Below are 25,930 nucleotides of genomic sequence, written 5' to 3'. Positions count from 1 at the left end.
ACTTCCTGAAACAGAACTACTTAAAGTAGATGATGAAATTGGGAGGGGGACACACTCCATAGAGGAGGAAAGGGGGTAGTAAATGTCGACAAACAAGACCCAAGGAATTGAAACGTCAGACATAACTCCATCAAGCTGCCACAACAGAATACAAAAGTGCTTCAATATAACACAGACAGAACTGCATAAAACAGTAAAGAGACTGCATACTGCAGTAAATGGCCGCAGCAAGATTAGGGACAGACCAGGAGACCACTCCACAACAATCAACACAACACCAGTGAATAAGTTTGAAAATCTCAAAGATACAACCTGGATTGTTGGGAGATGAATGAATCATGAGGTGGTGATGAGGGCCGAACAACCCGTGCATGAAGCTACAAGCAGATTGACAAGCTGTGAGGTAAAACATACATAGACTGCGACGGGAGACAACGAAACCATTAAAAAGAGACTGCATTCTGCAGTAATAAAGCCATTGAAGGAACCCAAACCAAGCACTAACAAACCAGCCACCGAGACCGAAGTAGAAGAGCTTCTTAGGACCAAAATCAAAGAGGAAATGGAAAGCCAAAGAGCTCCAGAGGTAGAATACACTGAGATCTGAGAAACCTTCATATTCAAATCTGAACTCATGAATGATTCTGAAACAGAGGTCAGTAACAGGAGATAGAATGCTGAGATGGAAAGTCTCTTGGAAAAGACAGATCTGTCCAAGAATGAAACTCCATTGATGATATGGGATTTGCAGAGGATGAGAGCTTTGACGGAAGAGAAGGATCTGTTAGAGGTTCTAACGGGAGGTGAGGGTGGATCGGGAGGTTCTGGAGGGTCAGGCTCCGTCAACTGACAGGAATCCATGGCAGAGGAGGAGAAGGCCAAGGGAGGAAGCCCCTGGCGGCTAGGGTTTTCTAGAGAGAGTTTTCACCTTCTTACTCTCTATAATCTTGGGATCTGCCGGTAACTTATAAATTATTCCTTAATACACAACGTATATAATTTTTGTGAACATCTATTATACTCCCTCTTCCCGAAAGTAAGATTTTCTAAAGTGTTCACGCTTATTAAGAATTCAATAAATATTTATAATTTATTTTTTCTTTTGTTTTATTATACACTTTCCAATAATTTTTCACCAATGAAATTTAATCAATTCAAATATTTTCATTTAATGTTTCTCAAAAGTATAAAAAAATACTTTAACAATATAGAAATTCTATATTCGTGGAACGAGTAAAAAAACTAAAACATATTACTTTCGGGAACGGAGGAAAAAGTACTATTTATGACTGTTATTGAATTATATGGCATTGTTAAATAGATTATGTTGCGAACTGATCATGTTACAACGGAGAAATAAACCCTAATGATTTTATTTCAAAAGCTCAGTTAATTTGCAATTTTCTATGATCGCAAAATCATAGTTCAATTAATGAGTTTCTGTGGTAAACGAAGAATTTAACTATCGTTAATTCCACACTCAGCCTTTCTTAATAAAGGGATACGTTGGTTCATGTGATTAGTGTTTCATGTCGCAAAAATGTTTTTGCTCTCTAATATCAATATCTTGTAAGTGCAAGATGCAAACACAATAGTACTGCAGAAGATAAATCAAGGAGACAAAACAACTACAAGCAACACTTAAGCTTTATTAGAAATCGTCTTGTACACTCTATTACCAGATCTGCTTAATCAGTTTTACATAGTCTGTTACGCCCTAACAACTGCTACTGAAAGATTCCTAAGCTACACGCTTGTGTCTCTCTTCCGTCAAGTACTTCAGCCACTGCTTCAGCACAACCCAGAACACTTCCAAGAGCTTATCTCTCTCTATAAGACCAGCCTCTGTGTCTCAGTCTCTATACAAACGACCCCATAGCTATCTTATAATTATTCTCTATGTTTCCGAAACCCTAGTCTCCAAGGCAACATGTATGGACATCTTCCATAACAATAAGTGCAACTTTTCTTTTCTTGGAATGCACTTATTCCTCTTTCTTTAAGTCATAAACTTGCTCCTCAAGTTTATTCCTCTTTCCATATCTCCAAGATACTCTCTTGCTCTCCAAGTCTACACGACTCCAGCTCAGCACCTTGACTCCACATGGTCTTCACCACTCACCACGACGACGGCTTCAGCAACTACGTAATCGACTACTTCAGGGCGGAAATCTTACATCTTCAATCTCCCCTTTTTAGTTTTGTGTGCCGATCAAGCACAACATTCTTCTGGTTCAGCAACCACGTTGCAACCACTTTCCTCACCTGGAACCTTCCATACTAAATCTGCTTTTCTCCCCCCACGAGATGTGCACCACACCATGCTTTTCTCCCCTATGAGATATGCATTCTCTGTACCAGAACATCACCATTCTCCCCATGCTTAATTGCATACTAAACTAAATTAGATGCTGAGATCTCAAGCTTTACAGACCCAGTCGTCTGCTTCTTCATGTATAATCATGACACATTCCCTGTTGCAGCGAAATAAAAAGTATGGCATCACGATCTGACGCACCTGACGAACTACCCTTCGACCAGCTTCTGTTGAGCCTGGGTTCCTTCATGTGTCGTCTTCTTGACCATGATCCCTTCCCTATCCACACCGAGTGCCCTCTGCACTCATTGCTATTGTCTTCGATTGATTTTACTATCACCCTCCTGAAGATCATCACGTACCACTTCCTGATGCACTTCGATCTCCTTCCCCTTTGTGCCACAAACAACCTCGTGTCATGGCTCCTGACTTGATGCTTCTTGATCAACCTCAAGATCACTCCTACCAGAGCTGCATTCATCTTCTGATGTCTCATCCTTGATCTCATCAAGTAAGCCACTTTTGGCTAAAGACACCTCTTCAACCCTCTTGGGTTTAGTGAACGTCTTGTTCACCTTCTTGGCCATGTTTCTGTTCTTCTCATGAGAAAAACACTCCACTTTCTTGTGTCCAACCTTCCCACATAACCAACATCACATCCTATGTTGCTTCTTGCTTGGCCTGACACAGTTTCTGATGCACCGATCAGTCTTCTTCCTTGTATCAGCTGCACAACCATACTTTAGAATCTCCTGTCTGACCTTCATGTTGTTGCACTTATGTACTACTTTCAGCTTGTTACTCACAGCTACACGCTGTAGAACTTCCTGCCTTACTCCCTGTCGTACGTCCTGGCGTACTTCCTGATGTGCTCCCATGCACGAAATGTGATAGCCCCTTCTGTTGTACTTTCTTAGTACTCTTAGCTCCTCAATATCCCAGTCCCCAGTTCACCTTGGCTGGTTGTCCCATCGAGAGTATCTTATCCAAGTCCTTGGATCCACTGTTGAGCATCCTGATCTGTTTGCGATTCTCAGCCAAATCACGTTCTAGCATCCTTGCTCTCTCTTGTTCACCAGTAGCAACTTCTCTCAGCTTGTTAACCTCCTTCTCCAGAGACTCATTCTTCTCATGTACAACAGCAAGTTCTTCAGCAAGATCATGATACTGCTCACGACTCTGCACCAGATCGTGTTGCAACCTCAGATTCTCATTCTTGAGATTCAACCACTTGTTGAGCATCACGTGAAAATCTTCAGAGTCTGTATCAGCGTCTGAATCCGAGGACTCACTGGATTCTTCCTTGCGTGCACCAAATGCAACAAGGTTCCTCATCACCTTTCCATCTTCTTCAGACTCTGAATCATCAGACGACTACAATGGAACACCTTTTTCATTTTTTGAGTTTGGACATTCACGTCGTGTGTGTCCAACACCTCTGCACTCAGAACACTTAAGTTCTCTCCGTTGTGCTACAGGACAGTCAGCTTTTATATGACCAACACCTTCACACTCATAGCATCTAAGACGTTCTCTTCTTATGCTATTGCCACGATCACTTCCCTGGCGACTATACTGATTCCTCCTACCAGAGGAATCCATCATCTTACCCATCATTCCTAGCCAACATCCCCATGGCATCTTCAACATTCGGAGATCTATCTCCATCATTGTCAGCAGCAAGACCTATACTCCCTGATGCACCACCTGACGTAGAGACTGAACTATTGTCTGTCTCCATCTCTTCTGCCTTCAGCATACCCACAAGCTTGTCAAACTTGAGCTCATCCGCGTTTGCGGTCATATTCAAGACCGCCTTGTGAGCTCCAAACTTCGTAGGAAGACAGCGTAATAACTTCTTTACCAGCTTCTTCTCCTTGTACTTCTTCCCAAGTACAAATGCTTCATGCGCCATACCACTGAGTTTGGCACTAAAGCTCGCCACAAAATCATTATCAGACCACCTGAGATTCTCAAACTGCGACCCAAGATGATCCAGATGTGTTCTCTTGACACTCTCATCTCTTTCAAACGAATTCAGCAGGATCTCCCACGCCTCTTTAGCCGAAGTACTCCCCTGAATCAGCTGGAACTGTTCTGCTTCAACCGCTCTAAAAATCACCGACAACGCGTTTGCATTAAACTTAGATGCATTGCGTTCTGCCTCTGACCAATCCTCTTTTGGCTTAGGTTTCTTCCCATCTCATGTGACTATGGTAGGCTCCTCCCAACCAATCTCCACAGCTTTCCACGCATCTTCATTGATTCCTCGAATCATCTGCTTCATGCGAGCCTTCCAATGACCATACTGGTCCGTGTTCAACGTGAACGCCTTCTGCACCGAAACAATCGTGTCCATCTTCACCTTCAGGATTACACCGATAAATTAGGTGCCCCGCTCTGATACCACTTGTAAGTGCAAGATGCAAACACAATAGTACTGCATAAGATAAATCAAGGAGACAAAACAACTACAAGCAACACTTAAGCTTTATTGGAAATCGCCTTGTACACTCTATTACAAGATCTGCTTAATGAGCTTTACACAGTCTGTTACGCCCTAACAACTGCTACTGAAAGATTCCAAAGCTACCCGCTTGTGTCTCTCTTCCATCAAGTACTTCAGCCACTGCTTCAGCACAACCCAGAACACTTCCAAAAGTTTATCTCTCTTTCTATAAGATCAGCCTATGTGTCTCTGTCTCTATACAGACGACCTCATAGCTATCTTATACAATATAACCTCTTTAAATTAATACTATATAAATTAATATACACTAGAGATAATATAATTTTATAGTCCCAAATCGAGTTTTTGGTTCAATTAGTATATCGATAAATTAATAAAAAATTATAGTTTTGGTCTAGTCCCAACATTATTAATTTATAGAGGTTTCACTGTAGTTATTCTCCATGGTTCCCGAAACCCTAGTCTCCAATGCAACATGTATGGACATCTTCCATAACAATAAGTGCAACTTTCCTTTTCTTGGAATGCACTTTTTCCTATTTCTTTAAGTCATAAACTTGCTTCTCAAGTTTATTCATCTTTCCATATCTCCAAGATACTCTCTTACTCTCCAAGTCTACACGACTCTAGCTCAGCACCTTGACTCCACATGGTTTTCACCACTCACCACGACGTCTACTTCAGCAACTACGTCAGCGACTACTTCAGGACGGACATCTTACATCTTCATATATGTGTAGTGTGTACGGTGTACCGCCGATTGATTTCAAAATGCGACCTCCCTATAAAAATGTTTATTAAATTTGAGAAAATTACATTTTTCGTTTTGTTTTTAGACGATTGATTTCACATATCGCACTATCAATGAAGCCAATATAAAATACATGACAAAATGAAAAGACACAAAATAAGAGACATAGAGGAGGAAGAAAAATGGGTTTCAAAACATAAAATACTTTGCCCATTCCGATCTCTTTTTGTTATCTTTAAAAATCAGTTCTTAGCTTTTTCTGTTAAAAATTAAGAGACAGGTTCTTATATTCCGATAAAAACCACACACTAAGAACCTCCAATAATCATGCTCATACTTAACTGTTTTCGCTATCTTCTCTCTCTGTTGCATCACTTCCTTGGAACTATGGATGGAATTACCAATGTAAGAAAGAGGCTTTAGAACCGAACCATTGGAGATAAATTCGTTAAAGCACAGAGCTGACAAGGTACATTCACGTGGAGGCTTTTTGGACATATCCATAATCATTCTCTATGATCTATTTCGACGTCCATTGCTCCATACCTCATTCATTGTTCTTCTGCAACACATGCCTTTGCTCATCATAATATCTGAGATGGTTAATTCTTTCCACGTGAGATAGCATTATTTATTGTTTCTAGATCATCTCCAAAAAAAAACTCTATATTTTAGAGCATGTCCAAAAGTTTATAAAATTTTTAGCTCTAAAAAAAAACTTTGAAACTTCAAATTTAGAGTTTTAAGAAATGAAATTTCACTATTTAAAACTCTAAATTTGAAGTTTCATTTTTTATTTGGATCTTGATCCTTATAATTAATTACACATCACATTTATAATCTTAAATATTTTTTCATTTATCGTTTTAATCTTTAATACTTTTGTATATCTTAAATATTTCAAATTTATTTTTATAAATTTAAATTCTACACATAAAATTAAATAAAAATTTAAATAAGATTTATAATATTTCAAAACTAGAATTAGACAACAAGAATATCACAAAAGAAAATTAATAAATATTTTTTTTGAAAGATATTTCTCATTAATTTTATGTGCAAAAGATTAAATCCATAAACGATAAAGTTTTAAAGCTTAGGAATCACAAATGTGATGTGCAATTAATAATAAATATTATTAATTTTATGTGCAAAAAATTAAATCCATAAATGATAAAGTTGTAAAGCTTAAGAATCATAAATGTGATGTGCAATTAATTACAAATACCAAAATGCAAATAAAAAATGAAATTTCAAATTTGGAGATGTTCTTACTACAATAAAATATAGATTTATCAACCATATAACATCATAACAAAAAGTTATTTTCGATGACCACCCTGTTTGTTACGTATGTATATATCCGGATTTAAATCCAGCCTTTGCAATACTCCCTCCGTTTCAAATTATATGATGTTTTAGGAGGTTTATGTTGTTTCAAAATATAATATCTTTTGAGGTTTTGAAGTTAACTTTAATTTTATTGGAAACTGTTCAACCAATTAGATTTTACAGTATATTTTATAATTGGTTGAATGATTTTAAAATTATATATTTAAAAGTACTTTTAGAGAAAAGTAAATTTCTTAATCTTTATGTACTAACCCAAAACATCATATATTATGAAACGAATGGAGTATAATTTAAAGAGATTTAAACAGCATATTTATATTTGTAATATAGACAAAACAAATTTCATGAATGCAGAGAATAATTATTCTCAAAGAGTTGAAGACAAAAAAAATACAGGAAAAAAGTAGAGATTCCAATGGTCCAATATAGATTTTGGTCCATAATTTGGGTATGAATCTGTACACGCAATAGCAAACACGTCTCAAATGTTTTCTCTCTGCAACACCTCAATTATTTATATGCATATTATTTATGATGCAAATTAACAAATAAACGCAATCAATATCCTAATATACATTGTTTGTTATAATTTTCTTTGTTAAAGGACATATATTGCTGGTTAATAATTTGATTTAGTTATGTCTGTGTAATGTACCAATAGTTGAATTAATTCCCAAGTTTACATTATTAGTAGGTACACCAGTAGTCATATTATAATTTATGGTATAACCACCACCATGACATTTGTACCACTATACCATCATCACATCATAGCTCAACTCATGAAAAATGTCCAACAATATCATAATTATAGATGGGTCTATCTACTGTAATATGCATGAAAAGTACGAGGTACCCGATGAGTAAGTACATGGTTTAAAGCTTGCATGGGTTGGGAATTCTGAAAAAAAAAGTAATGAAGGGTTATTAATTTCGCTGAAAGCTCATAATATATGGAGCAAAGAAAACCTGCATACCTAAAGTACTATCACTATTAAGATGAAAAATCATCAAGACTATAATAACATATGAGTATACGTAAATTTGGTTTGGCTGAAGAAATTGGTTTATTTTTTATTTTGTGCAACTAATCAATTTCAAACAAATCTGTATAACATATGAGAAATGTTGTTTCAGCGTAACATTTAGTTGGGGTATTGATGGTCGGTCAAGAAGGCCAGCTTTGGATTTGATTTTTTAACAGTTGTTACTTTCTGATACAACGTTGATAGTTACCTGTTTGATAAGACGGGCCTAAGATCATCAATCCATTTGGTACAAACGGGCCTTAAATATCTGGGAAAAGTAGGAAACGACGTTAATTTAAAGTAAGCGGAAAAAGAAAGTCGACCGACGACGTCGCCTTGAAGTCAGTTAGAGAAGAGAAGAGTGGTTAATAATATATTTAAAGAGAAGCACGAGTTTTGACGTTAGTCTCTCTAACTCCTAGATCCAAGAAGGCAAGAACTCTCACACTTCTTTCATCTTTCATCTTCGCTGATCAAACTTTTCCAGGTTTTTAATTTTTCTCGATTTTTCCGCTGTTTTGTTCCATATACATGTGATCTTCGATGATTATGCTGTTTTTTTTTTTTTCTCTCGTATGTTTGGATTCTTTAGAGTACAAATTGAGCTTTTTTGATCTGTGATCAGTGACAACTATTGATGCCTAAAATGATTTGATAATTGAGTTAAATGTTTATATTAAGTAGGGTTAGGTTTGGAAGTAGAGAAAGAAAGAAGAATGGGGAGATCATCGCCAAGAAGAGGGCAGAGATCGAAGGGATTCAAGGTCAAACACTGTCTTCAGTTCACTCTCTTGCTCGCTGTTGGCATATGGCTGCTTTATCAGCTCAAGCATTCTCATGATGATGACAAGAAGGCTGTGTTTGATGAGACTGCTGCAAAGACTGTTGCTGCTGGGGATCAAGTGGTGAAGTTTGGAAGGAAAGATCTTAACCCTCGAGTTGAGGGGACTAAGAAGAATGATGAAGAGATTTTAGAGAGGGAGGAGGAGAGAGGCGAGGAGAATGTGGTAGAAGGGAGTGATGACAAGGAAACTCAAGGTACAGGGAATGAAGAAAGCGATGGTGAGAGTGAGGAGGGTGGAGGCGAGACGAGTAACGAAGAAGCTAGAGAGAAGAATTACAAGGGTGATGATGCTTCCAGTGAGATGGAGGAGAAGGGTGGAAAAGTGGGAGTGGAGGAAGAGAGTAAGTCTAACAACACTACTGAGACTGTCAGTTTCCATGAAGACGAGTCTGGTCCAAAGACTGAACAGCTAGTTAAAGATACTGTCATTAAGAATGTTTTTTCCAACACAACCGAGGAGACTGGTGGTGATGATGATAAGCAACAAGAGACCAAGAATGAGTCGGAGGAGAACACTACTAGTTTATCAGGAGGTAACAACGAGTCTGATGAAACAATAACTAAGAATGTGGTGTTGGAGAAGGGTTTCTCTGATTCTAATGGTGAATTGCCTGAGAGTAACCAGACAACTTCTAATGCAACTGAAAAGACCACTGGTTACCAAGAAACTAAAAACGAAGAAGACGAGCAGGAGAAGACGCAATCTTCTCAGCTCTCATCTGAAGTGGAAAGCAAAAGCAAAGAAGAGTCCTCGTCCCAAGACGACAGTAAAGAGGAAGAACCCGAGGAAAAGAAGCAAGAGGACTCTTCATCCCAAGAGGAGAGTAAAGAGGAAGAGCCACATAACAAGGAGAAAGAAGAGCCTTCAGTCCAAGAGGAAAAGGAGAAAGGAGAGGCTTCTTCACAAGAGGAGAATGAAAACAAAGAAATTGAGAACATTGAGAAAGTAGAGTCTTTGTCCCAAGAGGAGAATGGGGGCAAAGAAACCGAGAAAGTAGAGTCTACTTCACAAGAGGAGAATGAAAGCAAAGTAACCGAGAAGAGGGAGAAAGAAGAGTCCTCAGAATCTCAGCAAACGGGAAACACCAACAGTGAGAAGAAAATTGAACAGGTGGAGTCTACTGATTCTTCAAACACACAGGAAAAGAGGGACGAACAAGAAACTGATGGAAGCAAGAGTCATTCTGGCAACGAGCAAAGCAAGTCAGCTTCTGAAGATGTCAAGGAAACAGAGAATGACACATCAAAAACCGAGTCCAATAAGGAGAAAAACAACAAAGTTGGTGAAACAGAGGAGTCCCAGAGCGATCAAGAACATACAAAGGATGCTCGAACTGATCTGAAAACTAAGCCCGAGTCTAACAATGGATTCACCAGCGACAAAGTCGCTGCTGAGTGAGTCCCTTAACCAAAGTCGTCCGTCATGTACTGTACACATACTCTAAACACTTTTTCATGTAATGGGGAACTAAATCCCAATTAGTAGTACTGAGTTTTGAGACCAATCAATATAATATAAAATAAAACCTTATCTCCAGTTGTGTCTCAATATCTTATTATGATGAAGAATCTCCATATTATTGAAATTGAATCACAAGCATTTGATGATAACAAAACAAAAGTACTATTCTTATTTCCCAACAAGAGTGGTGTATCAAATGACTGACAACGTTAAAACAAAGTTTGATAAGCATTCCGCCTTTCAAAAGAACAAAAAAAAAAGAAGAAGAAATTATTGCAAAGAGGCTGTATAGCTCACGAACTCTCTCATTCAGAAAGATTTATATCATACAGCAGTGAGCAGCTTTCAGTGCCCTTCGTTGTGCTTCACCTCAAAGAGACCGTCTGGACCTGAGAGACAGCAAAATATAGAACATAGTAAAATTTCAGAAAAAGCTACCGATAATCTATATTATGAATCAGCCTATAAAGATTATCAAAAGAACCCATGATAAAAGAGTTAGTCTTTGTTACATCTAACCAGTAATGGGTAAGACTGAAAACAGGAAAGAGTATTAACATACCCCAAGGAAACTCCTTGTTGCGGATGTGCAAATACGGATACGCCTGTTACAAAGGGAAACACAAAGAGGTTAACAAAAGCTCGAGGCAATGTAATAAAGACTAATCTAATAACAAGTGTTGTGAAGAGAAAGAGGCTTTACAGGAGGATCCTCGCCGTGCTGATGACCCTTGGATAAAACATAGGCGGCTAAAGCAGTGCAACTAGCAATGCCCAGGTATGTTATCTTCTCCCACTTGGCAGCTTCATCTGTTAAATTAAAAACAAAAGTTTAAGACTTTGATTAGCAAATGGCTATGATGTACCAAAACAGATCGACCCTTTCAATATGGGTATGAACTACTGAAACATTGAAGATTTTAGATCCGATCAAATGATTCAAATCGAGTTGACCAATCGTTCGATCCAATCATTGCAAAACAAGAGATTATATTGAATCTTAATATCAATTCAGAACTGGGAAAATCTACCAAATCGAGACGAATCTAGATCGTATTGAAATGGTATAAAAAGAGAGAGAGAGGAGAAAGTTTACAAGCATCGTCGTGGCCGGCGGAAGATGAAAATCTTCGCTTGGGGGCAACGGATGTCTTCGCTGCTCGCGAAAGTGCTGAACGTACAATCGCCGTCGCCATTCTCTGATTTATCTTCTTTCCTATTCTCTCTCTCTCTCTCTCTTTCTCTGGAAGTGTTGCGAAATAAATAGTGGACTCACTGAAATGAAACATTCTTGAAAAGCCCAATGGGCTTTATCTTAAGTGGGCTGTTTCATGCCTTCATTGTTTGCATTTGCATATTAAGACGACGGTAGTGCATCACCGGCGGTATGGTATACTCACATGTCTTGCCGTGTCACCGGAGAAGATATATTTCTGTCTGTTGTGCAGGAGATGGATTACATCCTCCACAATGACCTATTAAATAAGAGATTCGGCCCATCAAGTCGGCTCGAATCAGCTTAGCTCGACGGGTTCCGACTCAATATTAATGCTCGGCTAAAGACTGTTTTATTCAGCTCCACAAGGTTTTTACGATAGTCCGGCCCCAAAGCCCGATTACCCGGCCCAGCTGCTCAGCCGAGAGACAGAACTCAGTCCATTGGGTAAGGATGACCTAAGGCGAACAAGAAAAAGGGTTTATCTATATAAAAAGGACAAGACCGCATAAAAAGGGATCCAGACTTGTACACTCACACTTGACGGTTAAAACTTAAGGTCTTAATCATTGTATTTCTTTCCGATTTGTATTTTTCCGGCCAGTTCGGACGAGCACTCGTTAACTTTTCCATTTATTTTCACTTTGTAAACCAATACCTTTTCCAATCAATAATGAATGTCTTTGAAATGTTTATTTTAGTAATCCTTGTTTTTATGTTTTTATTTTAAAATCTATGTTTAAAATGTTATATTCTAATATGTTTTATTTAATAAATAATTTTTTTTCTTTAATTTTAAAACTTATTTTTTTTTTAAGAAACTCAAATTAAGAAACTACCACTGTAGCACAAAAATTAGGTGATTTTTAACTAAGGTCTTTAGCTAAAATTTAATAGTTAAATAGTCATTAAAGTGTACTTACGAAACTTTATGGGTTTCTAGGGATAATTTTGGAGGTTCTTAACGGAATATAAGAAACGGTCACTTAACTTTTAACTAAAAAAGTTAAGAACCGGCTCTTAAATAACCCACCGTCAAATTCAGTCCATACGTATCGACTCCCCACCGAACTCAGATTCAACATGTTGGTTTTTTGTCGTGAGTGGAAGAATAATTTTCAGTTTATGTGTTACATAATCACAAAAAAAAAAATTGTAATGGTAATTAATCATTTCAACAAAATCCATAGCAGTTGATAAATTGTATATATATTACAAGTCCATAAAACTCAAAACCCATATCTGCTTAAATTGTTCATTTTAACTTGTGGACGTTAGATACAACTTTTATGAGCTATTTTATCAGAAGTGCCCAAGGATTCATATGTTGTTTTTACTGACCAATATAATTATATCTAATCATTTTAGTTTATATGGATGCAGATGCTTATTAGTCTCTTCTAGACCATGTTTATAACCATATAAATGCTAGCAACATTAGTGCATGATCCTCTGTCAATAATGAGCTTTCATATCTTGTTTTACTGGTACATCGGTAGTAGAATTTTTTTTAATGGTTGCAGCCGGTTGTAGTGTATAACACTTAGACCACGCTTTGTAACAAGTCTCTCTTACATGAGGACTATTTTTATTTAGTTTCTCTAACAAGTAAATGTAACAGATGTTGGAAAAAGTATTTTACAAGACAACGTCAAAATAGAATAATGGTTTTGGGAAACGAAACAAAAACAAAAATTATATTCGCTCTGGTTATCTTCTTGTTTCAGCTCTTAGGTTTTAACGTTGCCGCAAGCAGCAAAGAAAAGGGCTCCGGCACCAGATCCACCGTGAGAATGCTCAATGACGACATGGTCCGATAACTCATCGCCGAGCATTTCCCAAACACTGCTATGAAGATAGTTTCTAAAGACCCTGTAATGATCATACAACCCTCCTTCAACTATCACAATGCTCATCTTTTTCTCTAACCTTCCCAGCTTCTTTACCATCCCAACTATTCCTGCTCCTGCCACACGCGCCGCTCTTTCCGCCACTACATCGCACACTTCAACCACCACTTCTCTAGCCGCAAGAGTTGAATACATGATCTGCATGTTATACATAGATATGCGAATTCACACAAACAAACTTCAATTATTTGATTAAACATAAAGCTTTCGATTAAACATAAAGCTAATATGATGCATTCAAATTTAAATGTAAATGCAAACAAAAAATGAAAAAGAATATCATAAATTTGAAGTTGAAAATACAAATACTTACCCCGAAAACATCCTTGAGCTTTTTGTTTACAATCTCTCGATCTTCTGATATATCTTGATGCATCGCGGCCATATCTGGCGAACTGAACATGTAGGAAAAGTTCATGTATTAATGTCCTTGCATTGTAATAATATATAGTTTCTTATTAGTCTCAGAAATTTAGTTACATGTACCTTAAAGTGTAAGGGGTTGTCAGTTTTGGAGGTAGTATATCTCCAAATAAAGCAGATTCTTGTGTCATTTTTAGCAACACTCTTCTCACTATCTCCCCTAAGTATCCTCCAGCCACCATCTTCTCAAATACCTTGAAACATAGTAACCATGATTCTCAAAACACACAGAACATGAAGCCTAAGAGAACTAATCAATACATGTGCTTAGAGCATCTCTACTGTGATTCCGTTTTTACTTTGAAATAGAATAATTTTAAAATAGAGTTATATTTTACTCCTACATTATTTTATTTTTAAAATAGTGATAAAGCAAAAATAGTTAAATCACTCCAGTGTTGGAGGACATCCATTTTTTTTCATTTTTGAGTTAGAAATATAGTATGATTAGAATAAATTTTCTTGCAAAATGGAATTTTGAGTTAAAAGGAAATAAGATTGGAGATGATCTTACACAGCTTCTAGGATTCAGGCTTTCTGCGTCAAGAGCAGCATCATATTCAGTTACAGGAAGATGACATGATCTGAAATCTCCCCACTCCGTGCTAATAACCTATACAATCATATCATGATGTACAATCAACTCATGGTAACTTTGAAACTCTTACCGTTTTAGATCAATGTGGTGAAACTATCTTAACATACAATCTCTTGTGGCTCGTTTGGTATCGAGGGTTTCCATCTCAGAACCTCCTGAGCTTGTTCGATGTAAGCAGCGTTAGTTCCCATACCTAAAGTGACTGCAGCCACAGTGTCCTTATGATAGTACCTTCCTCCAGCCAACACTCCAATTGTGTCATCCACCTGATCTCAATAAACAAGATTATCATCACATATCATCACAAGAAAGTCGAGATTAATCTTCAGACCCACTTACCAGCGCCACGTTCATCCGAATCTTCAGTCCGTGACTCTCCAATGATTCATTCATATCATTCAAAAACTCCTTCAAAACCGTGTCATCATCATCATTTGCTAAGCCCTTCCTCTGTATCGCCGAGATTGAACTAGGCCCAAACTGTTCGACATAGCGTGTTAACGTAAACCCTAGATTCTTAACTTCATCTGTTTCTTCTCCAGGATTCATCCCAATGAACTTAACTAGCTCCAAGGATATGTAATCGCACAGCTCCTAAACACAAAATAAACTTTAGTAACCTAACGTGTACCACAAGAAATTGTGTCCCTCGATAAATATACCTTGAAAGAGCCGTTTAAAACATCCGCAGGGATTGAAATCTCCTGTTTATGTACATCGGAAATAGGCTCTTCGTTACCTCCTAAAGTTCCACGTAACAGTAGAAGTTCCTTGCCTCGCAAGTTAGCTCCATAACGTATCCCCTTCTCTTCCCTACAAGTTAAAACACCCTTAATTTATCGTCACCTAATACTCTGTTTGAACCAGAGGGCTAGAGTTTTATGTTTATTTACCCTGAAGGGAGAGCACCGGCGAATGAAACGAGCATGTTGAGGGAGCCGCAACTCCCGGCGGCTGTAGTGGCAGAGAGAAAGGCGGTCATGTCGGCTACCAAGGCGTCCGCCACCGCCCATAGCTTCGAAACCGGCGTGGCGCATTCTCTAGCGAATTTTTTAAAAATCATCTGTGTTTGTTTCCGCCGCCGCTCCTTCCTCCGCACCCATTGACCAATTATTACAGCCGCTGCAACCGCAGTAACCACCGCAGCAGTGACCGCCACCACCTCTTTCCTGGCCATGTTTTCTCTGCAGCTTTTTACCCCGTTCTCCGATCAACATAGTTACGATTTTACAAAGATAAGATGCGTTCTCTTGTTAGCATGTTTTCCGTATCAAGTTTGAATCATTCAACACTCTTTTCAACTTTTTTATTGATTATATATAAACCGGTTAATTGGTTTAGTATACCGTCATAACTAATTTGATTATGTAAAAATGTAAAAAAATACTCCCGTAAGAAGTTGAATGATTTTTTTTTACATTTTTCTCTAAACCCAAATCTACCGCATGTAATATTAGTTTCGTTTCATCAATCATTGGAGACCTCTGACGCAATAACCAAAGTCCTTTGTACTTGAGCTAACAATACATAGTTTTGCTATTGTTAATGTAATGTGGTTGGCTACTTTAGTACGTGATCGATATACTATAGAGCGAGTTGTCATACCATGTGGATGTTATATACATTCAGAGATTATCATATAGTACTTTACTATTGGTGATTAAGTCCTAACTAGTACTTTACTATTGGTGATTAAGTCCTAACTAAAAAATGTTATGCATTTGAAAGCAACTAGAGTGCCATGAAACACGTGATTCTTTTTTACCACTACTTTTTTACAGTTTATTAATTTATACTAACTACAGTCTTTTCTTTGTTATGGCACTGAACATGTCGCAATCTATATATAACCAGTGTCAGTGTGTAATATAAACAGTGACATATTAAATCCATTACACATGAATTATTTGGTACTAGTATTACCTCCCATGCTATGCATGGGTCAATTTCATTGTTTTCTAAATTATCTGATCAAAACTTAATAACTATAAAACATCAAAACAATTTAGTTACCGATTCACTGTAATAGATAAACCAAGAAATATAAAATCTCACTTATATAAGTCAATATCAACATGATTGTTTTTTACTTTAAAAGTTATATGAATTAGAATCTGCTCTCATTTTTTTCTCAACATTTCTAGTAAAAAAACCAAGAAATATATACTTCCTATTCAAATGGCCTTTCAACAAATCTAAGAAGTTGTCGTATATCAGTTTCATGGAAACCATGCAAAATATGATCATTCATTAGGATAAAAAAGTTAGTAAATACTATAATATACCTGTAATTTTAGTTTGCTGATAGTTTTCTCAATAAAGCGTTGGAGTTTCGCTCTTTTTACATTTTTCAGTTTCTGCATCAATCAATCATTACTAATTAGTAATGGATATGATTTCTTCAAGCATATAAATGTTAGAAAAAAACAGAATAGAGACTTTTGAAAGGGAGCAAAATAGAAAGTAATTTTTTTTTCATATTTTCAGAATATAAGCTTGATCTTTTGAAGAAAATCTTGAATGTGAAGAGTGACGCTTGATTAAAGACCGTAGAAGAAAATAGATGAAGCAAGAGCAAAAAAATGACACAAATTAACTATTTACCTCTGGGAAGAATCAATCCATGCCCACATCAGATTTGTGATTAGAGAAAGAGACAAAATGTGTCAGTTAACAATCGGTCATTGGATAACTTCAAAAAGTATTTAACGATATAAGTAGCTAGAATAAAGGAAATAGAGATAGTTATTAGGAGAGTGAGTGGTGATCATGGAGTTTAGAAAGAGGAACTGCTCCGCAAAATGGAATGATAATATTTTTGATTTTTGTCTCTTGTGTAAATATTTTTGTTTTGCATTTTTTCATTTTCATTTTTGTATTTCAAACTCTTTTATTTCTTGATCTATGTGGCGAAATATTATAGGTGTAGTGACTTGTGATTTAGTATATAGGAGATTCAAAAATTTGCAAGAAATTATTGACCGAACCAGAAATCCATAGACATACGTAATTAATAATCCGTTATGTCACATAATAATCTCTTAAACCTTTTAATCTATATATATATAAATTAGACTTTTCTCTCTTTCTTATGACACGTAGAAGGGGAGTTTGTTGACATGTGTCCTCTTTTTTGTCTTTTTACATTTTAGATCATTCTTCTTTTAGATTATTGTAATTTGGTTCACTATTTTTTAATTATACACTATCTAATCCTTCTCACACTAACCATCATTATTTAAAGTTTGATAATCTATTTTAATCTATTTTACTGTTAAAAAAATTGCAAAATGAAAACTAACTTACCCCACTTTATCATAGAGTGTCTTAGCCAGAACAATCAAAAGTCAGTAAAATGTAGAAAGATAATCTTGAGCTAAAGCAATCCTTCAAACACAAATGAGCGTGATCAAGGACCAATGCAAAGAACCAAGAAAGCGGGTCAGAGAAAAAATAATCAACAGAAAGCCAAAATCACCCACGAAGTAGGAAGATATATACATAACGAACGATTAAGCACAACCACCAGCTAAGAGGTAAAAAACACCTCACAAACTAAACAAGCACAAACAAGATGCATATACCGGTTAAGAACCACAAAGCTCTGGATAGAAGGGACCAAAGCTCCAAGAGACTAATACCGCACACTTATACTAAGGGAAGCAAGGGAAGAAAAGAACAACATGAGTGAGGTAGAATAGAAGCCAACCCCCGAGAAACATGAGCCCAGACTTGAGACCAGAAACAATCTTCCAAATCTACAGAGCATACTCGGAGGAGAACACTATCCAAACCTGAAGTGGCAAACATGGCAAAAGGGAGAGTCACAGAGACGCAAGCAGCTATGAAAGCTGCAACGAGATGAGGGAACATAGATGGAAGGGTAGACAAAACGAAGTTATCAAATTGTGGAGCCGTCCTCGAGCTATAGAAGTTAGATAACCAAAAACCATATCTTGAAAACCAAGACGAGAAGGGAGTGAAGATGGTAAGCCAACGACGAGGAAATCAACTTCAAAGACGACTAAACTCTGACCCAACCCAAAGAGATACAGTTCCTAACATCAGCTGAAATCTAAGGAAGAAGAGAATCATCTAATATTGAATGGAGCAGCCTAAAACGACGCGAGAAACAACCGCACAATTGGGAACTCCTAAACCCGATCTTCAACAAATACCAGAAATCTCAAGGTGAAGAAGGCGATAAAGAACAAGAGCATGAGGTGGATCTTTTTTGGTGATGATGAGAAACACCACATACCAGAAAGGTAAACAAAATACGTAGATGTTGAAGGTTCAATGTCAAAATATGGGAAAAAGGCAAAAACATCTTGAAAAGTTATAATGTTCAAAAATATGAAAAAAATAAAAGACAATTTTGACGCCGAAGCCGTTAATCTTAGAATCAACAAATGCATAAATGCAAAGTTATAGAAATTCAATATATTTTTACATTAGAGGCTCGCTTCACTACTTACATATACTATACAAACAAAACACATTATTGAAAAAAACAAAGACAAAATATATTAACATATCACTATTACTACTACATAACACAATAAAACACCAAATAACGTTCTTAACAAATAAAATAAAAGTGATCACATAATTACATAATAAAAAAAAATCACACCCCCTAGTAAATACTAATTGCATGTGTATTTGAAAACCACTTCTACAACAAGCATTCTTTCTCTAGCTACGCTTAGATCGAGACGAATAATCACTAAGAGCATGATTATTGGAGGGTTTTTAAAGTGAGGTTCTTAGCGGAATATAAGAACCTGTCTCTTAACTTTTAACTAAAAAAACTAAGAACCGGCTCTTAAATAAGAGTTTTAAGAAACAGTTCTTAGCTTTTTTTACTTAAAAGTTAAGAGACGGGTTCTTATATTCCAGTAAGAACCCTACCCTAGAAACCTCCTAATAACCATGCTGTAAATCATAATCTATGTACATATATATACGTGTCCGTATTTATAAAGTGATGTAATGGTTACGGTTTGGTACTGCGATCTGGACAGGATATGCCATCCAAACATACAACAATCATAACAAATATCGACCTTGCGTCATGTTCTTGCTTAATTCTATTTTATTATCATAAAAATATATTTGCCAAGAGATAATTATAAAATTTACTTCTTAATTAAGTTTTGGTAAGAGCACTTCGTCATCGAGTGTTTCATTCCCGCTGAAAGCAGTAACTTTTTCCTAAGACCTTTTTTGTGTTAACATATCCAAAATATAAATTTTGCAGAATAGACAAAACTGACTACGTATTATCGTTGGGTTATTTGGACCGTACAAAAGCATATCCGAACTAGGCAGAGATATTATATGGTTTCACATTTATCCGACATCATCATTGAGCCCGTAAACAGAACTATACGAAAATAGTAATATCTCCCGTTTTAGGTCCAACTTTTAATATGTATTTGGTAACCCGGCTCTTAAGGAAAGTGGCCCTTATAGAGAACGAGTTATCACAAATGAGAGAGTTTAGATATGTTTTAATATCAAAGGGCAGTGAGAGAGTTGTCACAAATGACGGAAGAAAAAAATAGGTGAGTTGTCACGTTTGGGTTTTGACAGCGACCCAGATTCCATGAAACACGTGAAGGATAGAGTCAAAAACATAGTTTCCCATCAAAGAAGTTATTGATTTTATTTTAGTTGTAGTTTAAAATTTAGAATTTAGAATAAAACTTTATTTATACTAAATTTCGTAAAAAATATTATTTTAACACTTTTACAAAAACTAAAAAAATAACTAACATACATTTATATTTTTATTAATTAAATATATTTACTTAATATTTGAAATAATAAAATTATTTATATGATCAATATATTTTGTAATTAGTACTCAGTTTAAAATAATTATAAATTGTATCGAATTCTAAAATGACATTTTTGTGTAAAGAAAAAACATCAAAATAACATTATTTGTGAAGAAAAGTATATTATAGATTGTGGCTTTTATTTACAAATCTTCGCTTTTAGTTCTTTTAATTAACTACCATTCACTTTTTTTTTTTGGGGGGGGGGGGAGGGGGGGGAGGGTGGGGGTTAATAGTAAATGTCCATTGAGCAGTTTTAGATATTATGATTTTAAAATAACTTTACTGAAACTGATTTAAATCTGAAACACAAAATCACTTTGCACTCTTAATAATCCTTTTTTTAAAACATAGTATCAATAATTTACTGGCAATCTGATCACCTGTTAATTTTTGTCAGCTCACCAGATTTTATTTGCAGGAAGGATTTTTAAGATTTTCTGAAATATTATAAATAATATTACAATATTACAAACATAGTTTGCTCTTTGGTATGTCTAGTGATTTCGACGTTGTGTTTGTTCCAAGATTTGTGCAAGGTTTTCGTTTGTGTTGTGTGAATCACTTCCTTTTGTGTCTGATTTCTTTTTTTTTTCTGGGGGGTGGGTTCTGGATTCCAGCATTATTTTCAATAACTGACTAATGCATCTTATCTTTTTTTAATTTAACTTTTGTATTTTATCTATTTCAATAAAAGGAAAGCGGATAAAGAATATTTCCAAATTCGACACTTGAATAAAAGATGAACAAACATATCTAATTAGTTGAGCAATTTGTTATACCCTTAAAAACAATGATACAAAAGAGGAAACATATACACCATGAAATATAGGAAGAGAACAAAACCAATAAACGTAGAGAAGCGAGAGAGAGAATCGTCGGTGTCCCCGACGTCCGGTGGCGCGTCCGCGCGCGTGTTGGCCTCGGTGGCTCATCTTTTTCCGGTTAAGTCAAGGATCTCCGCTGTGGGCTTCGATCTACCGATTCCCCCGATATGCTGACGGCTCTGGGCTAGGGTATTGCGCCAGGAAGGGCTCGGCTCGTACGGTGCTCCATACGGCGGCGAAGCTGCTTTCTCTGGATCCGTGGTGAGGGGTGAAGAACGGTTAATCGAAGCGGCAGACGGCTCGTGAGTTCAGTTGTAGCTTCCGGGGAGTAGAGGCTCTCTCAGCTCTACGACCGCCGGCCTTTGTTTTCTGGGAGACGGTGGCTCTGTTAGCACCGTCATCGTCGGCTCCTGCTCCCGGAAGGCGGTAGCTCTGTTAGTATCGTTCTTTTCGGCTTTGGTTTTTTTTTTTTTTCTCTTTAGTCTTTGTAGTTTTTTCCGTTCTTCTTTCTCTGTGTAGTCTGATACTCAAATCTTCAAAGCTCTTCCGCCTCTTGATCTCTCACCTGAAACGACTCGTGAATGTCGGTGGTGTTGGGTCAATGGTAGACGGTTCTCATGTGACTGCGCAGATCGTGTTTGATGTGTGTTTGGACCTGTCGGCATGGGATACGGACGAGATCGCAATGAGACTGATGCTCTCCGATGAAAGATCCCATGCGACATGAAGCTAGCGCGGAGGTGAGTTGGGGATTGGGCAGCGCCGTCGATGTTCGGTGTGCCGCGGAAATTAGGGTTCCCTGCCCTAGGGTGGTGGGTGTAGGCTTAAGGCCCAGTTTGTTTGGGCTGAAGGCCAGTTTGTCTGGTTTTTAGTTGGCCCGGTCTGTTTGGGCTTTATTGTATCTTGTTTCAGTTTGGGCTTTGTTCCCTTTTAATTAAAATATTAAGAGGAAAAAAAAAATACACCATGAAATATAGATGTCGAAAAACTAAAAATGATATAATATGAAAGATACAAGTAAAATTAACTCAACCTCAATATTGGAAAGGATCCTATTTTATATAGATGTGTGTGAGAGGTGTGATTCTTCAACTATTCTAATAAACTTGTCAATAAAAAAAAACATTTTCATGGCAAAAACCAATTATGTGATTCATCAATTTATACAAGTAAATCTCCCAAACAAAATCGACGTTAGCATAAATTTTGAAACAATCACATGAACTTCGATAAAGCAGACCTCACTCTCCTTCTGTAAAGAGACTTAAACATTAATTAGGCTGTTTTACTCTAAAATTAACAACAAATTCTTCATATATATAAATATGGATACCTTAGCTATAATAGTGATATCAAGTGTTGGTCCAAAGGGTAAAACACTTGAGTTAGTTATTGAGAAATGGAATTTCTCAACCTCGGCCATTATTTTGGCAACATGACCCTTTTGCTTCTCGCAAAGGATTTTGATAAGAACATCTTTATCTGAGAATTTTACTTCTATCTCGGGAAGATCTAAGGTCGAGGAGTCATCTTCACAACATGAAGAAGAAGATGACTGATTATTATCGTCCAAAATCAACTTAGACTTCTTCACAAGAACCATTGATTCTAATCTTCTTTCTCTCTTTTGTTCTTCAAACTCTCCCACTTTTTCTTGGAGATACTTTATATGCTTTTGTGCATCTCCCAACACAGAAGCCTTGTCCATCTATACACATAAGTTCAAATAATTAAACAAAACGTTTTTTTTTTGGGGGATAAACCAAGAAGGGAGATTTGATGTGGTATTTACCTTTTTCAGACCAGGAACTAGAGCAGAAAGAGCTACAAATCTTTGAGTAAGTTTCTCTCTACGTTTTCTTTCGGCGATTATGTGATCTTGAGCATTTGATTGGCTTTTATACAAAGGTTGAACTCTCTTGGCCCCTTTCCCATTCATCCAATTTGGCGGCACTTCAGCCTCAACTTTGGGGCTGAAGATTGAGTTTTGATAGGTGGGAGAAAGCTCATAATCCATCACATTTTGAGTAGCATTCTCGAAAGAGAGAATTTTAGAGGAAGGCTGATGATGAAAATGAGGCTTTGAATAAGGAGGAATAGGAAAAGAGGGTGGTGGTTGCAATTTTGGTGATATGTAAGTTGTCTCGAGGATCTTTGATGGTTTCATATCGATCAAATCATCATAAGAAGGATCATTTGTGGTTAGCATACGAGTTGGAAAAGAGTGTGAAAGCGTGTGGTGAGCTTCAGGGATCTCTCCCATTATTGTGTTCATGCCATATTGTTGTATGATGCCATTTTCTTCTAATTCCTATATCAACACCACAACAACAAAAACATAGCCCTTTCTCAAAAAAAAAAATAAAAAAAATACACAACAACAAAAAATAATATGATGATTTAATAGATGGAGACATATATAGAGATATCATGCACGTTTGTGTGTTTATGTATACCTGGTCAGAAAACAATCTTGTGGAGAACATATTCATCTTCTTATCTGGAAATCAAAATCTGAAAATGTTCCAATTAAGAAATATGAACATAATTAGTATATAAGTTATAAACAAGAACTTTTATCAACCAAAAAATGTATGTACACTAATAGATCTTGGCTATTTCATATTACATGATATGATTTAAAAACCGAGATCAAGAAACATTTATAAGTGGTGTGATTTAGGTTCCTTGAATTCTAAAGAAACGAAATTAGTTGGTGGAGAAGGTATTATCGGTTAACGTGGGCGCATAATCGGTTCCTTGAATTATTGGTCAACCTTTAACAAAAACAGAAGGTATTATCGGTTAACGTGGGCGCATAATTATTTTTGAAGTCAAACCCTAAAATGGAAACGAAAGCGAACAAAAGGATATAGACAAATCGGTACATATGGCCTAGTGTTGGTTGATGAATTTAGAGCAACTCGGCCCTATAATTAATGGATTTGCTATGGATTCGATAGCATTGTTTCATCCTAATCCTCACTTTTTCTTTTCACCTAACAAACTTGTTGACGAACCAAAAGAGTCTTCAGAACACATTTTCAGACTTAAATCAACCGTAATGGTGCCTTATAATATATTACATTAATTCGATCGATAGGAAAAAGAAAGACGAAAGATAAGTATATCACTTTTTTTTAACACACTTAAGAGCTGTAATATAGATGAACGCAGAACACGATACTGTGACTTGAACATTCCCTAGTCCGGGACTAGACTATATTTACGAAGTGATTTTGCCACATGTGCTCTTTACAATCAATTTCATAAAACAAATATGACATGACTACTGAAATTAATGGCATGACTTCCGGAAAAATATGACATGGATAATTTCATTTAATGTTGATTTATATTTTTGGCAAACTTATTAGAATATGGTAATAATTTATATATTACATTTAATATTGATATTTCTTTTTGGTAAACTTTTTTTAAATATGGTAATAGCTCATACATCATCTATAAAATAAATATATTCATATATAACATTTTAAATTTTGAAATGTTATTATTTTTGTATAATTATACAATTTGTATTACTAAAGTTTTCAAAAATTTCTACAATTTTTTTAAAAAATTAAATATTTAACCGTAAAATCATTAGTTTCTTATATATCTACAAATTTTATAAATATTGTTTAAGCTAATTTGATAATTATAATATTTTTATTAGTTTTATGCAAATTGATTTAATATATATCAAATCTATATTAAATATTAGTAAGAAAATAGTAAAATATATAATATTTAATAAATTTATTTTAAAATATACATTAGATTTAAAAAAAAATTTACACCTAGTGCAAATACAATTATCAGCAGGGCAAGCTTTTATTCGTGTGGTCACGTCTTATGTGGATAGAAATTACGATTCAAAACAGTAGCAATCCAAAGACAACGACTTGCAACAATATCCTATGTATGGGCTTGTGTATGCATATTGATTCTGTTATTTGAGTCCAAAGTCCAAACTCAAGTGATCAACCAAAGTACATATCAAGAAACTTGTTGGAGTCTGAGTCCAAGCTCGATAAAAAAGCTCATCACAAATGCATAATTTTCAATCTTTTTTCTCAAAACATTGGATTTATCTTCATCATCTGAGTATTGTTTGATCTATACTAATTTTATATTTTTCTTTCAGAACTCTAGGTAAAATATTGAAATGTCATTGTTTGTATATATGGTAGCTAAACAATTTTCAAGAGAGACACATGTGGACATGACTTGCATGGGTCTTATGATTAACCCCGGTCTCTTAACCGAGGTTCTTAACTCATGATTTGATTTTTTTCTATTTATTTTTTACACTTTTCGGCTAAGAGACGGCTCTTATATTTCTAATTTAAGAGATGGTTCTTAGCTTTTCTTAGTTAAAATCTAAAAAAATCTAAAAATCGTCTCTTATCCGAAACTAAGAACCCTAGTTAAGAGACTGTGGTTAATAATAGTCTTATGTCTCTTGTGCAAACGTGGTATTCTTTTTATTTTCTAATCACTTAATTAAAAACAAAAATAACTTACATAACAGTCGAAAGCGTTGAAGAACATTTTTTTGTCAGGTGTGTTGAAGAACTTCATAGCAATGCGAAAGCTAGCTCGGCAAAGAAACAACACCGAAACATAAAATACCAAAATTGTTGTCTTAATTTTATTTTTTAGTATTTCTTTATATTTATATGCTGTCTATTATTGATTTTTTCCAGTTTTAACCTTTAAGTGATTTTGGGCACAATTTCTCAGATAGACAAAAAATCTGAATTGAATGAATCCGAAGAGTATCCGAACATCCGGAGTCCAGACAACCAACATTAGCAAGTGAAAAAAAAAACACTTAATTGTCAAGCTAAACAGTCTCAATGACTTTGGGCTTCTTTTC

The 25,930-nt window shown here is 36.0% G+C and overlaps 4 protein-coding genes across 6 annotated transcripts; 1 reads left to right on the top strand and 3 right to left on the bottom strand.

The window, feature by feature from the left end:
* The first annotated feature begins 8,137 nt into the window (after positions 1–8,137).
* Positions 8,138–10,541, top strand: LOC106389762 (cilia- and flagella-associated protein 251). Of its 2 annotated transcripts, none has more exons than XM_013830106.3 (2): positions 8,138–8,351; positions 8,604–10,541. In XM_013830106.3, the coding sequence occupies exon 2, from the start codon at positions 8,636–8,638 to the stop codon at positions 10,160–10,162; it is 1,527 nt and encodes a 508-aa protein (XP_013685560.1). In that variant the 5' UTR covers positions 8,138–8,351; positions 8,604–8,635; the 3' UTR covers positions 10,163–10,541. The 2 variants fall into 2 exon arrangements, with proteins under 2 accessions (XP_013685560.1, XP_013685559.1); XM_013830105.3 differs by having other exon boundaries at positions 8,139–8,406.
* On the bottom strand, positions 10,323–11,529 carry LOC106389763 (cytochrome c oxidase subunit 6a, mitochondrial). Its single transcript, XM_013830107.3, has 4 exons — positions 11,322–11,529; positions 10,929–11,035; positions 10,788–10,830; positions 10,323–10,614 (listed from the first exon to the last, which is right to left on the bottom strand). The coding sequence occupies exons 1-4, from the start codon at positions 11,512–11,514 to the stop codon at positions 10,571–10,573; spliced, it is 387 nt and encodes a 128-aa protein (XP_013685561.2). The 5' UTR covers positions 11,515–11,529; the 3' UTR covers positions 10,323–10,570.
* A 1,162-nt stretch (positions 11,530–12,691) lies between these two features.
* On the bottom strand, positions 12,692–17,053 carry LOC106384641 (probable hexokinase-like 2 protein). Of its 2 annotated transcripts, none has more exons than XM_022698301.2 (10): positions 16,977–17,053; positions 16,658–16,729; positions 15,266–15,562; positions 15,035–15,185; positions 14,712–14,966; positions 14,480–14,638; positions 14,289–14,387; positions 13,838–13,968; positions 13,665–13,746; positions 12,692–13,489 (listed from the first exon to the last, which is right to left on the bottom strand). In XM_022698301.2, exons 3-10 carry the CDS (start codon positions 15,547–15,549, stop codon positions 13,172–13,174), a joined length of 1,479 nt encoding a protein of 492 aa, XP_022554022.1. In that variant the 5' UTR covers positions 15,550–15,562; positions 16,658–16,729; positions 16,977–17,053; the 3' UTR covers positions 12,692–13,171. The 2 variants fall into 2 exon arrangements, with proteins under 2 accessions (XP_022554022.1, XP_013680032.1); XM_013824578.3 differs by having other exon boundaries at positions 15,266–15,556.
* A 5,019-nt stretch (positions 17,054–22,072) lies between these two features.
* LOC106384640 (transcription factor bHLH25) lies at positions 22,073–24,065 on the bottom strand. The gene is made up of 3 exons (XM_022700005.2): positions 23,502–24,065; positions 22,838–23,356; positions 22,073–22,753 (listed from the first exon to the last, which is right to left on the bottom strand). Exons 1-3 carry the CDS (start codon positions 23,535–23,537, stop codon positions 22,331–22,333), a joined length of 978 nt encoding a protein of 325 aa, XP_022555726.1. The 5' UTR covers positions 23,538–24,065; the 3' UTR covers positions 22,073–22,330.
* Positions 24,066–25,930: the final 1,865 nt, after the last annotated feature.

The sequence above is a fragment of the Brassica napus genome, chromosome C3, assembly GCF_020379485.1.
Source record: "Brassica napus cultivar Da-Ae chromosome C3, Da-Ae, whole genome shotgun sequence".
Lineage (NCBI taxonomy): Eukaryota > Viridiplantae > Streptophyta > Magnoliopsida > Brassicales > Brassicaceae > Brassica > Brassica napus.
Note: the sequence above shows the minus strand (reverse complement) of the source record. Positions and strands in the feature narration are given on the sequence as shown.